Source organism: Oncorhynchus tshawytscha, linkage group LG12, assembly GCF_018296145.1.
Source record: "Oncorhynchus tshawytscha isolate Ot180627B linkage group LG12, Otsh_v2.0, whole genome shotgun sequence".
Taxonomy (NCBI): Eukaryota; Metazoa; Chordata; class Actinopteri; order Salmoniformes; family Salmonidae; genus Oncorhynchus; species Oncorhynchus tshawytscha.
Genome location: NC_056440.1, coordinates 49,150,751 through 49,165,718, shown reverse-complemented (window position 1 = coordinate 49,165,718; position 14,968 = coordinate 49,150,751). Strand labels below are relative to the sequence as shown.

Genomic DNA, 14,968 nt, shown 5'->3' with positions numbered 1-14,968 from the left:
TGGTGGAGCTTTGCATGACCATTGGGAAATCCACTTAATTTAATGGGTATACCCAATAACCAATGTTATTGGGTATACCCTGAAGAATACAGTGCATTCTTCAGGGTTTTTAAACCTTTGTTTATGAATACCAACTGCCATGCTGCAGTAATAAAAACAGAATCAAACACACAAAATCTCTGTGTTGTCCACAATGATCTCACCCTTTCACCACAAGTATGGGTGACATACTACATTTTTATTTTAACTTTATTTAACTAGGCAAGTCAGTTAAGAACAAACTCTTATTTTCAACAGCCTAGGAACAGTGGGTTAACTGCCTTGTTCAGGGGCAGAACAACAGATGTGTACCATGTCAGCTCGGGGATTTGAACTTGCAACATTTCGGTTACTAGTCCAACGCTCTAACCACTAGGCTCATACGACCTAATTTCATTCATCAAGCCACCTTGGACTCTCAGCTCCTACCCTCCCCACCGCTTCAAGTCCCCAAGACACGTATCTGAACTATGGGGGACCGAGCCGTCTGCTCCCTTGCCCCTCGCCTATGGAATGCTCTCTCTGAACGTCTGAGAGCCATTCCATCAATCAAATCGTTTAAAATGGGCCTTAAAACCCACTTCTACAGTTTCTCATAGGCCTAGTCCCAATCTGAATGAAATTGTTAGCATCGACAGTTGAAGTCAGAAGTTTACATACAGTCATTAAAACTTATTTCACAACCACTCCACAAATTTCTTGTTAGCAAACTATAGTTTTGGCAAGTCGGTTAGGACATCTGCTTTATGCATGACACAAGTAATTTTTCCAACAATTGTTTACAGAGAGATTATTTCACTTATCATTCACTGTATCACAATTCCAGTTTACAGAAGTTTACATACACTAAGTTGACTGTGCCTTTAAACAACTTGTAAAAATTTTTAAAAATTATGTCATGGCTTTAGAAGCTTCTGATAGGCTAATTGACATAATTTGAGTCAATTGGAGGTGTACCTGTGGATGTATTTCAAGGCATACCATCAAACTTAGTGCCTCTTTGCTTGACATAATGTGAAAATCTAAATAAATCAGCCAAGACCTCAGAAGAACAATTGTAGACCTCCACAAGTCTGGTTCATCCTTGGGAGCAATTTACAAACGCCTGAAGGTACCACATTCATCTGTACAAACAATAGTACGCAAGTATAAAAACACCATGGGACCACGCTAGCCGTCACACCGCTCATCTTAGAGATGAACATACTTTTGTGCGAAATGTGCAAATCAATCCCAGAACAACAGCAAAGGACCTTGTAAAGATGCTGGAGGACACAGGTACTTTTTATACGGTTTATACTGTCTATATCCACAGTTAAACGAGTCTTATATTGACGTAACCTGAAAGGCCACTCAGCAAGGAAAGAGCCACTGCTCCAAAACCGCCATAAATATGCCGGAGTATGGTTTGCAACTGCACATGAGGAAAAATATCATTATTTTGGGGGAAATGTTCTCTGGTCTGATGAAACAAAAACAGAACTGTTTGGCCATAATGACCATTGTTATGTTTGGAGGGAAAAGTGGGAGTCTTGCAAGCCAAAAAACACCATACCAACCGTGAAGCACAGGGGTGGCAGCATCATGTTGTGGGGGTGCTTTGCTGCAGGAGGGACTGGTGCACTTCACAAAATAGATGACATCATGAGTGAGGAAAATTGTGGATATATTGAAGCAACATCTCAAGACATCAGTCAGGAAGTAAAGCTTGGTCGCAAATGGGTCTTCCAAATGGACAATGACCCCAAGCATACTTCCAAAGATGTGGCAAAATGGCTTAAGGGCAACAAAGTAAAGGTATTGGAGTGGCCATCACAAAGCCCTGACCTCAATCCTATAGAAAATGTGTGGGCAGAACTGAAAAAAGTGTGCGAGCAAGGAGGCCTTAAAACCTGACTCAGTTACACCAGCTCTGTCAGGAGGAATGGGCCAAAATTCACCCAACTTATTGTGGGAAGCTTGTGGAAGGCTACCCGAAATGTTTGACCCAAGTTAAACAATTTAAAGGCAATGCTACCAAACTTAATTGAGTGTTTGTAAACTTCTTACCCACTGGGAATGTGATGAAAGAAATAAAAGCTGAAATAATTCTCTCATATTATTCTGACATTTCACCTTCTAAAAAATAAAGTGATGATCTTAACTGACCTAAGACAGGGAATTTTTACTCAGTGTAACGGTTCTTTTGTGGTGAAGGAGAGTCGGACCAAAATGCGGCGTGTAGATTGCGATCCATGTTTAATAAACAAGCGTAACGAAAACCGAAACAGTCCTATCTGGTGCAAACACAGAGACAGGAACAATCACCCACAAACACACAGTGAAACCCAGGCTACCTAAATATGGTTCCCAATCAGAGACAATGACTAACACCTGCCTCTGATTGAGAACCATATCAGGCCAGACGTAGAAATAGACAAACTAGACATGAAACATAGAATGCCCACCCAGCTCACGTCCTGACCAACACTAAAACAAGGAAAACACATACATGATGGTCAGAACGTGACACTCAGATTAAATGTCAGGAATTGTGAAAAACTGAGTTTAAATGTATTTGACTAAGGTGTATGTAAACTTCTGACTTGAACTTTATATTTTATTCCCCCCCTAGATAGTGTTAAGATGACTTTGTAATGAAAAGCGCTATATATAAATATAATAATAATTGTATATATTGTTTTTTTGTTTTTTCTTTTATTAATACACTACAGGGGAAAAATGAAGACGAATTGCACATTCATGGTTGTGTCCCAAATGTCACCCTCTTTCCTATATAGTGCACCGTCTGACCAGGGCCCAAAGTAATGCAATACATTGAATAGCGTGCCATTAGGGACACATAGCATATAACACACCACTCCCTCTTATCCCTTTCTCTTCAGATCTCCCTGCTGAAGCAGAGTCTGGAGCTGCAGCTCTCCCAGTCCCAGGGTGCGCTGCAGCAGCTGCAGGTCCAGTTCAGCCAGGAGAGAGAGCACCTGAGCCAGCAACTCCAGGAGCTGCAGCTGGAGCACCAGCGCAGAGAGCACCGGCTGCAGGAGGCTCAACGCTGCGCCCATGGCACACTGGAAGACGCCCGCCAGCACCAGCTCAGGGTGAGAGAATAATACACACACACCCTCATATATGTTGTGCAATCAGAAGGTATTCATACCCCTTGACTTATTCCAACAAAAATTGTGTTACAGCCTGAATTCAAAATTGCTGAAATTGTTATTTTATCTCAACATTTTACACATATTACACCATCATGACAAAATGAAAACACGTTAAAAAAAATTGTTGCTATTTATTGAAAAGGAAATACAGTAATATCTCATTTACATAAGTAATTCACACCCCTGAGTCAATACATGTTAGAATCACCTTTGGCAGCGAATACAGCTGTGAGTTCTTGAATAAGTCTGTAAGAGCTTTGCACACCTGGACTGTACAACATTTGCACATTCTTCTTTTTGAAATTATTTTGTCAAGTTGGTTGTTGAGCATTGCTAGACAGCCATTTTCAAGTCTTGCCATTGATTTTCAAGCTGATTAAAGTCAAAACTGTAACTAGACCACTCAGGAACATCAATGTTGTCTTGGTAAGCAAACTCCAGTGTATATTTGGTCTTGTGCTTTAGGTCATTGTTCTTCTGAAATGTGAATTTATCTCCCAGTGTCTGTTGGAAACAGACTAAACCAGGTTTTCCACTATGATTTTGCCTGTGTTTAGCTCTGTTCCGTTTCTTTTTATCCTAAAAAAATCCCTAGTCCTTGCTGATGACAAGCATACCCATAACATGATGCAGCCACCACCATGCTTGAAAATATGAAGAGTGGTACTCAGTGATGTGTTGTGTTGGATTTGCCTCAAACATAACAATTTGTATTTAGGACATAAGTTAATTTCTTTGCCACATTTTTTGCAGTTTTACTTTAGTTCCTTATTGCTAACAGGATGCATGTTTTGGAATATTTATATTCTATACATGCTTCCTTCTTTTCAGTCTGTCATTTAGGTTAGTATTGTGGACTAACTACAATGTTGTTGATCCATCCTCACTTTTCTCCTATCACAGACAATAAACTATTGGCCTCATGGTGTATTCCCAGATAGGTTTCCTTCCTCTCCGGCATCTGTATCTTTTTAGTGACTGGGTGTATTGATACACCATCCAAAGTGTAATTAATAACTTCACCATGCTCAAAGGGAATTTCAATGTCAGCTTTTTAGATTTGTTTCCCATCTACCAGTATGTGCCCTTCTTTGAGAGGCAGTGAAAAACATCCCTGGTCTTTGTGGTGGAATCTGTGTTTGAAATTCACTGCTCGATTTAGGGACCTTAAAGACATTTGTATGTTTGGGGTACATGCAACTTAAGATATGACTTCATAAGCACATTTTTACTCCAGAACTAATTTAGGCTTTCCATAACAAATGGGTTGAATACTTATTGACAAAAGACATTTCAGATTTTCATGTTTAATTAATTGGTAAATGTTTTTGTCAAGGGGTGTGTATACTTTCTGAAGGCATTGTAAATACTTTGTACCCATACACATGCTCCATACACCTCACTCATTGACCATTGTTTCTCCAATAGTTTTTGTGGTATAAGATGGCATGTACTGTTAACCATCCCCTACTCTGTGTCTCCATATCCTGTCAGATACTTAAATGTTTTACATTTTAGTCATTTAGTGAGCGCATTCATTTTTATCCTTTTTTTGTTGTACTGGTCCCCCATGGGAATCAAACCCACAACCCTGGCATTGCAAGCGCCATGCTCTACCAACTGAGCTACACCTGAGATATACATTGTCAGTGTCACTCATCTGAAATGGTCACTGTGTCTCACTCTCCCTATTTATCTCCCTCCCTCACTCTCTCCCCTCCCCTTTTATCTGCCTCTCTAGTACCTACAGTAAATGCACTTTTAGCCAGTTTATTAGGTACACCACCCCGTTCATGAAAATGCTTTGGTCCTACAGACAGTGAGTCACGGGACCGCTATATAAAACAGACAGACAGGCATTGAGGCATTCAGTTACTGTTCGATTGAACGTTGGAATAGGCAAAACGAGGGACCTAAGGGACTTTGAGCTTGGTATGATTGTGAGTGCCAGGCGCGCCGTTTCAGTATCTCAGAAACGGCCGGCCTCCTGGGCTTTTCATGTATGACAGTGTCTAGGGTATAAAAGAAACATCCCGTCAGCGGCAGTCCTGTGGGCGAAAACAGCTCATTGATGAGAGAGGTCCAGTGGCCACCAACACTGGACAATTGAGGACTGGAAAAACATTGCCTGAAAAATCCCGGTTCCTGCTGCGTCATGCTTGATGAAAGAGTCAGCATTTGGAGTAAGCAGCAGGAGTCCACAGGCCCCGTCCTGCATGGTGTCAACGGTACAGGCTGGTGGCGGTGGTATAATGGTGTGGGGAATGTTAGGTCCCTTGATACCATTTGAGCAACGTTTGAATGCCACACCTTGTAGAAACTTTGCCCCTGAGAATTCAGGCTGTTCTGGAGGCAAAGTGGGGTCTAACCCTGTTCTAGATGGGTGTACCTAATAAACCGAAACACTGAGTGTATTTCTCTTCTCTTTCTTATACCTCTCCATTTCCTCCAGCTGGCTCCTTCTCTCACTTTTTCTTCTCCTCTCTTCTCCTAATGTATCTATACCCCTGCTCCCTTTCCTTTCTTCCACTCAGTCCCCTTCCTCACTCCAACTCTCCATTAGTCCATGTCCAGTTGGATTCATTCCCATTCCCACCTTTGTGTCCATGTCACCATCTGGATGTGTCCTCTGACCTTAAGCCTCAGTCACCAAACCACAGAGCAGTGAGTTGGAAAAACTGCAGTGCTGCTGCTACCAGACCTGCTGATGTAATGGCAATTAATCCCAATTGAAAACCACTGCTGAATTGTTGCCTGTTACAAGAATGTGGGGCTTCTTCAAGAAAGACTTCAGGCTCTAAAGAAAAATCATGGAGTTGCAGGTATAGTAATTGGATTTCAAGTATGCATCAAAGCAGTATTTATATTGTAGTGTGAAACAAAAGGAAGTTAGTCAGTAATAATTCATATAATATTCTGTGTTTGCGCAGTAAGGATATTGTTTTTGTCGGAACTAACTACAGTTACTAACTTTGATTGAATTGGGACCTTAATAACTCTACTGGCCTCTTACCTAACATATCAATCCATTTCATTTGTGAATACAGTGCAATATACCGTATCGACCAGCACCTGTTTCCGAAGGATCAAATTTCTTTCAATTGTAAAGAGGGTAGGTCGCTGTTGTAATAGAGCAGTGTTATCAGGACTAACCTCCAGTTAAATTAGATTGAACCCAGTAGAAAACCTTTGATGTAGAAAAATCGGTATACAGAGGCTAACAGGCTCTACATTTGCCTCACACCCATGCTGGGGCCTTGAAAGCTATACCTCTTAAGTTACTGTTCCATAAGAATTAACAGATTTTTTTTTTAAACAACAGGCAGCTGCTTTTATATTAAAATGTATCTGGAGAAAAAAAAAGTTTGTTCTTCATAGTCACAGTGCAGCGCTTGGTCATAAAAAACAGCACATAACAAATGTTCACTGAACAAAAATATAAACACAACAAATTTTCCATGTGCACAAAAAGCTTATTTTGGGGCAATAATTTGTTTATATCCCTGTTGGTGAGCAGTTCTTCTTTGCCAAGATAATTCACTGAACAAAAATATAAACACAACACATTTTCCATGTGCGCAAAAAGCTTATTTTGGGGCAATAATTTGTTTATATCCCTGTTGGTGAGCATTTCTTCTTTGCCAAGATAATCCATCCACAATGACAGGTATGGCATATCAACAAGCTGATTAAACATCGTGATCATTGCATAGGTGCATCGTGTGCTGGGGACAATAATAGGCCACTCTAAAATGTGCAGTTTTGTCACACAACACAATGCCACAGATATCTCAAGTTTTGAGGGAGCGTGCAGTTGGCATGCTGACTGTAGGTATGTCCACCAGAGCTGTTGCCATAGAATGTAATGTTAGTTTCTCTACCATAAGCCGCTTCCAATGTCATTTTAGAGAATTTTGCATTACGTCATGCTCTGCTCGTTATCCTCAACAGGGTCTTGACCTGACTCCAGTTCGGCGTCGTAACCGTCTTCAGTCGGAAAATGCTCCCCTTCGATGGCCACTGGCACGCTGAAGAAGTGAGCTCTTCACGGATGAATCACGGTTTCAACTGTAGAGGGCAGATGGCAGACAGTATGGGCTCGTGTGGGCGAGTGGTTTGCTTAATGTCAACGTCGTGAAAATAGTGCCCCATGGTGGCGGTGGGGTTATGGTATGGGCAGGTTTAAGCTACGGACAACGAACACAATTGCATTTTTATCAATGGCAATTTGAATTGATCCTGAGGCTTAATGTCATACCATTCATCCACCGTCATCATCTCATGTTTCAGGATGATAATGCACACCCCCATGTCACAAGGATCTACACAATTCCTGAAAACAGAAAATGTCCCATTTCTTCCATGGCCTGCATACTCACCAGAAGTCACCTATTGAGCATGTTTGGGATGTTCTGGAAGAACGTGTACAACAGTGTATTCCAGTTCATGCCAACATCCAGAAACTTCGCACAGTTATTAAAGAGGAATGGGACAACATTCCACAGGCCACAATCAACAGCCTGATGTGTTGCACTGCAAGAGACAAATGGTTGTCACACCAGGTACCAACTGGTTTCTGATCCACACCCCTACCTTATTTTTAAAGGTACTGTTTCTGTGACCAATAGATGCACATCTGTATTCCCAGTCATGTGAAATCCATAGATTAGGGCCTAATGAATTCATTTAAATTGACTGATTTCCTTATATGACTGCGTGGCCATGCAACTCAATCATCGAGTTTCAGACGACACCACAGTGGTAGGCTTGATTAGCAACAACAACGAGACGGCCTATAGGGAGGAGGTGAAGGCCCTCAGGGTGTCTGGTGTCAGGAAATAACCTCTCACTCAACGTCAACAAAACAAAGGAGATGATCATCGACTTCAGGAAACAGCAGAGGGAGCACAATGCATCACCGGGGTCAAACTACCAGCCATCCAGGACACCTACAGCACCCGATGTCACAGGAAGGACAAAAATATCATCAAGGACAACAACCACCCAAGCCATTGCCTGTTCACCCCGCTTATCACCCAGAAGGCGAGGTCAGTACAGGTGTATCAAAGCTGGGACCGAGAGACTGAAAAACAGCTTCTATCTCAAGGCCATCAGACTGTTAAACAGCCATCACTAACATAGAGGCTGCTGCCAATATACAGACTCAAATGTAGACTCAGACTCAGACTCTTGCCACTTTAATACATTTATTTAATAAAGGTATCACTAGTCACTTTAAATAACGACACTTTAATAAGGTCTACAGATCCTACATTACTCATCTCATATGTAAATACTGTATTCTATACCACCTACTGCATCTTGCCTATGCCGCACGGCCATCGCTCATACATATATTTATATGTACATATTCTTATTCATCCCTTTACATTTGTGTGGGTAAGGTAGTCATTGTGAATTTGTTAGATTACTTAGATATTACTGCGTGGAAGAACTAGAAGCACAAGCATTTTGCTACACTAGCATTAACATCTGCTAACCATGTGTGTGACCAACAAAATTTGATTTGATATGAACTGTAACTCATTAAATCTTTGAAATTGTTGCATGTTGCGCTTATATTTTTGTTCAGTATAATTTGAGACACTAAAATGGTGGACAGTTGTTTATCTCATGGTAGTGGGCTGCTCTGTCCATCAGCTCTTCCATCTGTAATGTCAGCCTTTGTCACATCTTATTGTGATATTTACATCAATGATATATTTTCAAGTGCGTGACGACACTTAACATTGTGATGTGCAAGACTATAATTTGAGAGACTGCAGTTTTCTCAGTTAGGCTGAGAACTCAATATGTTGACATTTAAGTCAAAAAATGTTTTTTAACTAGGCAAGTCAGTTAAGAACAAATTCTTATTTTAACCCACTGTCCCTAGGCCGCATTTAAGTGCCTATTCAGGGGCAGAACGACAAATGTGTCCCTTGTTAGCTTGAGGATTTGAACTTGCAACCTTTTGGGTACTAGTCCAACCCTCTAACCACTAGGCCACGCTGCCGTTCCGGTAGGCTTATTTTTTTGCCATGCTAAGATTATTTAATGAGAATGTGACTATAATATTATAAACAAGCACATAAAATGGCACAATCTGGAATGATCTAGTCTTTAATGGCGCAAAAAGGATTATATTGGATATCACAATATTTGGAGAAGCATATCATAGAACAGGTCTCCTGTCAGAACAGAAATTACAAGATGTTATAATGCTGTTATTGCATCAAATGGTTGTTTTATGCAACAGAATAAGGGGTTGTTAGAACGCTCATCTGTGTGTCTTCTACTGAGGATGGGCCGCTGGAAGATTTACGATGTCTTTGGGTGATACCGCATTCCAGAGCATGAGTTAATGTTAAGATACCCGGGAGAGATGACTCCAGGGCCAGACCCTGGTCTCTTCACAATGAGATACTGTCTGCTGTGAATTAGAAGTATCTTTCATACAAATCTTAACCTTGTGACCTGTTTCATACATCTGTTGTTTGTGACCGTAGACTGAAGGAGGGTGGACTTTGCTATAAAATGCTGTGGCTCAAAACAGCTCGTTGAGTTCTCAGTGATCACCTCCAGGGGTGATTACCAACCAGCTCCATTACTGCAGTAATTAAATAATAAAGTTTGATTGTTTTGAAGACATCTACAAGTCTCTCCTTTTGATTACAATAACTCCACCACACTCCCCAAATATCGGCCAACCCTAGTGTGTATGTGTGCCTATTAGGAGTGTGCCCATCTGACCATATTCATAATCGAATCCGTAAATTGACAGTTATTAGTCGGATCAGATAATACTCATAATCAGAATAACAGAAGTGTTTTAAAATGCCTAAATAGAGGATGGCAATACATAATCATCTCCCTGCAGATGAAGCTGCAGATCAGCAGCAGCAGCGGACTTGTGTGTTTGTTCTCAAAACTTGCAGGCAGATGAGTTTGCTGACACTCAGTCAGAACGCGCATAAGCTTTTCATGTTTTTCCTCCCCTTGCTCTGCTTGTTAGATATTATGCACATTCTAGAAAACATTCTTGCTGTGTGTGCACGTATATGCATTTACATATGTTTGAAAATATATTATGTCATTTTAGGTGATGTACTGTATATGTTGCTACCATTTGTACAATGATTTGTTGAATGATTAAACACTGTGTGTGTGTGTGTGTGTGTGTGTGTGTGTGTGTGTGTGTGTGTGTGTGTGTGTGTGTGTGTGTGTGGGTGGTGGTGGGGAGGGGTCTAGGCTTTGGAGGAGCGTTTGAAGCAGGAGCAGAGGGAGGAGGTGCTGGCGCTGAAGGATGCCCACAGACGCACACTGGACATCCTCAGACAGCAGTCAGAACAGGAGCTGCAGACGTTGCGCTTTGAATTGGAGGACGAAGGCAAGGCCATGCTGGGTAAGAGCCTCACACACTGGACAATTTTTTAAAGAAGTGGGGCAGTACCACTCTCCACATATTTTTTGTTTATTGGATAGGATGGAGGTAAAGGTAGAACCCATGCGGCAGTGGTATATGTGATCCAGAGGCAACAGCTTAAACCAAAAGACAACCCTAAGCCACCATGCTGGACTATTCGATCACAAAAGCCACCTTTGAAAGAACACACACACACCCCCCCACACACACACACACTCCAAAGCTCTTTTTAATGAACCAAGGCATCATTTTCAAAGTGATAATGAATGACGAGTGAGAGATACCTAATTGTAAATTTCTAACAGTTTATTATCAATGTAGGTGGTGTACTACCTATCAATAATCAGGTGTCAGCAACAGGGGGCTCAATTTGGCTCACAAGTGATTTTATTTGCACAATTTATGTTGGACAAATAAAAACACTAGGAATGCAGCTAGTAATGACTTTAATTTAGGATATTTCTTCTCAAATAATTCCTTTAATAAATAAAGTTATATATTATCGTATCTGGACCAAATCTGAACCAATTATAGGTCTATGTTTGGTTTAGATTTGGTCCAGACCAGCCTTGATTTCAACGTCCACAGATGTCTGGACCAGCATCGATTTGGCCCAAACATACAGTGGTTGCTCACTAAAAGTTTTGTGATTATGCTGCGGTACTTAGAGGTAATTTGTGGTATAGTACGGTACCCTGCGTCACCACTTCATTGCTCCAGACCAGAGCAAGGGGGAGTTACAGCACTGATTATGCTTTTGGGTCCTACAGTTTCTCTGACAATGAATGGGCGACATAAACATAAATAGAAACTGTTAATTTTGCACGACTTCAGTATTACTTACTAAAACTGTTGTTACACTAAGGTTTTTATTATTTTATTTTGTTAGGATTATTTTGCTCTGACTAGTAGTGTAGCCCACTCCCGACTGTTCATGTTGTACAGCGCCTGAGTGTTGCAACGGGTCTAAGATACTGCATAGTAGTGCAAGCTGTGTTGCTACAGATGCTGGTTCAATACCTGTGCTGTCCTTGACTGGGAGACCCATGAGATGACTGTAGGTTTTTGGTTTCCCTCTGTCTAAAAACATAAATATATCATTCTAAATTGCAAACTGGCTTTATTTACAAATGAGCAACAAGGTCTCAGTCCGTGTTCAAGAATGGTCTTTTTCTCACTCATTTTACATTATTTGAAAATTAAATAATTATCAATATGTTGTTATTTTATAAAAAAAGCGACTATTATTCATTTAGAATTATATAAAAGCCCTTTGGATATTCTCAGATATATTATTAACCCTGTTATATTAGCAGGACAGTACTACAGTTCTCCAGCTGTATCCACTGAAAGCATGTAAGGTGCAAGGCACGAGGGCATGGGGCACGGGATAGTCCGCAGAGCAGCGCACAGAAGATGGACCTAGCCCATGGGGAAGGGAGAGGGGGGGTTGACCCCCACCCTGCCACACTGGGTAGCACAGAGCAACACTTTAAGGGGGAACGTTCCCGCTGTTCTTAGTGCCAGTCTGCACGTTCAAACTTAAACAATGTAACTAATAATGGCGTCTTTATGCTTTCGTTAATAAAATAATGATAAAAATACTCTTTCAACATGCCAATGTTTATTTAGTTATGTATCCATAATGATTTACTATGGGAATAAATATCACTGAATTACAGAAATATCCTCCAATATGTAATTATTGGCGGAGAGTCACGTCATATTTTCCGATATACTGTAGGTGTACCGTAGGCGACATGAGTCTCAAAAGTGTTGAGTAATGTGCTGTTAAGTGGTGTAGGTCTTATTTATTTAGAAAAGCAATAGGATTTGAAGCAATAGCCAACAACTATTTTAGCACTGTTTCTCGCTGCTCTGAGATAAGCATGGGGACTGGTCTTGATAAATCAATGAGATTGTCATTTTGACTGAATCTCCGTTTGGGTATTGGTTAGACTATGATTATGGTGTAGAAATGTTATGCTCTTAGTGTAACCTTTATATAACTAGGCAAGTCAGTTAAGAACAAATTCTTATTTACAAGGACAGCCTTCTTCCTTCTCCTTCCTCCCCATCAGTGAATTGAACCCCGGTCTCCTGCGTGCCCGCACAACACAGAGATTATTTAGCTAAATAGCCAAGTACTGTAGCCTACTCCCGACCGTCCCGTTTTACAGCGCCATCATCTCCATTCCATCCTACCTTAGACCCATCCTAGACCCATCTCCCTTCCATCCTAACTTAGACCCATCCATCCTAGGGTTTTTCAATTTTCTTGGAATAGAAACACCATAACATTAATCAAATCAATTAAGCAAAATGTCTTAAAATCAGTCCCATGTACAGTCGTGGCCAAAAGTTTTGAGAGTGACACAAATATTAATTTCCACAAAGTTTGCTGCTTCAGTGTCTTTAGATATTTTTTGGCAGATGTTACTATGGAATACTGAAGTAAAATTACAAGCATTTCATAAGTGTCAAAGGCTTTTATTGACAGTTACATGAAGTTGATGCAAAGAGTCAATATTTGCAGTGCATCTGCCCTGGAATGCTGTCAATTAACTTCTGGGCCACATCCTGACTGATGGCAGCCCATTCTTGCATAATCAATGCTTGGAGTTTGTCAGAATTTGTGGTTTTTTGTTTGTCCACCCGCCTCTTGGGGATTGACCACAAGTTCTCAATGGGATTAAGATCTGGGGAGTTTCCTGGCCATGGACCCAAAATATCGATGTTTTGCACCCCGAGCCACTTAGTTATCACTTTTGCCTTATGGCAAGGTGCTCCATCATGCTGGAAATGGCATTGATCGTCACAAAACTGTTCCTGGATGGTTGGGAGAAGTTGCTCTCAGAGGATGTGTTGGTACCATTCTTTATTCATGGCTGTGTTCTTAGGCAAAATTGTGAGTGAGCCCACTTCCTTGGCTGAGAAGCAACCCCACACATGAATGGTCTCAGGATGCTTTATTGTTGGCATGACACAGGACTGATGGTAGCGCCCACCTTGTCTTCTCCGAACAAGCTTTTTTCTAGATGTCCCAAAAAATTGGAAAGGGGATTCAGTTCATTTGCATGGCAAAGAGGGACTTTGCAATTAATTGCAATTCATCTGATCACTCTTCATAACATTCTGGAGTATATGCAAATTGCCATCATACAAACTGAGGCAGCAGACTTTGTGAAAATTAATATTTGTGTCATTCTCAAAACTTTTGGCCACGACTGTACTATGTTCTTACAAAAAAGGTTTTAAATTCTCTAGTATAGCCACTATTGAAGGCTATCAAATGCTTCTCAAGTGGCTTAAGGACAACAAAGTCAAGGTATTGGAGTGGCCATCACAAAGCCCTGACCTCAATCCTATAGAAAATGTGTGGGCAGAACTGAAAAAGCATGTGAGAGCAAGGAGGCCTACAAACCTGACTCAGTTACACCAGCTCTGTCAGGAAGAATGGGCCAAAATTCACCCAACTTATTGTGGGAAGCTTGTGGAAGGCTACCCGAAATGTTTGACCGAAGTTAAACAATTTGAAGGCAATGCTACAAAATACTAATTGAGTGTATGTAAACTTCTGTCCTACTGGGAATGTGCTGAAATAAATCATTCTCTCTACTATTATTCTGACATTTTTTTAATAAAGTGGTGATCCTAACTGACCTAACACATGGAATTTTTACTCGGATTAAATGTCAGGAATTGTGAAAAACTGAGTTTAAATGTATTTGGCTAAGGTGTATGTAGACTTCCGACTTCAACTGTATGTACAGTTGAAATTTAGCCATCGAAATGATTACCAAAAAAAGACATTGTTTCAAAGTAAAATATGTATTTTCAAAGCCATGCTCTACCAATTGAGCCTCATGGGACTTCAATGTTCCCCCCCTCTCTTCCTCCCCTGTAGCCTCCCTGCGCTCTGAGCTGAACCACCTCCATGCAACAGCCATAGAGCATCTGCGCCAGATCCACCTGAAGGATAACACTGCTGCCAAACTGGAGCTACAGGGTGCTCTGGAACAGAGTCAGCAACAGGTCAGTCCGTAGTTGACACTTTTTGCTGCTTGAGGTAGAAGTTGCCCCTAACCACACTCTTAATCATACCCATAACAATTTGGGGGGTGAAATTATATCTGGGGGTGTATGTATTACACGTCTCATAGTAGGAGTTCTGATCTAGGATAAGTTTTGCCTGATCCTAGATTAGTACTCTTACTCTGAGATGCTTGATTACACATGGCCCCTGACTTGCTATCAGTGGCTAGAAAGGACCAGAGGAGGACTTTTAGGGTGTGTTTGTGCTTATTTATTTATTTTATAAATTGTTATTTGGGACTCATCC

At 41.0% G+C, this 14,968-nt stretch overlaps 1 protein-coding gene across 3 annotated transcripts in view; it reads left to right on the top strand.

Moving 5' to 3' along the window:
* Window positions 1-14,968, top strand: part of fam184aa (family with sequence similarity 184 member Aa) — an 87,064-nt gene that overhangs the window by 53,378 nt on the left and 18,718 nt on the right. For all 3 annotated transcript variants that reach the window (XM_042330736.1, XM_042330734.1, XM_042330735.1), the window contains exons 10-12: window positions 2,925-3,137; window positions 10,452-10,605; window positions 14,534-14,661. In XM_042330736.1, the coding sequence (XP_042186670.1) occupies window positions 2,925-3,137; window positions 10,452-10,605; window positions 14,534-14,661 (495 nt within the window). The remainder of the gene's footprint in view (window positions 1-2,924; window positions 3,138-10,451; window positions 10,606-14,533; window positions 14,662-14,968) is intronic.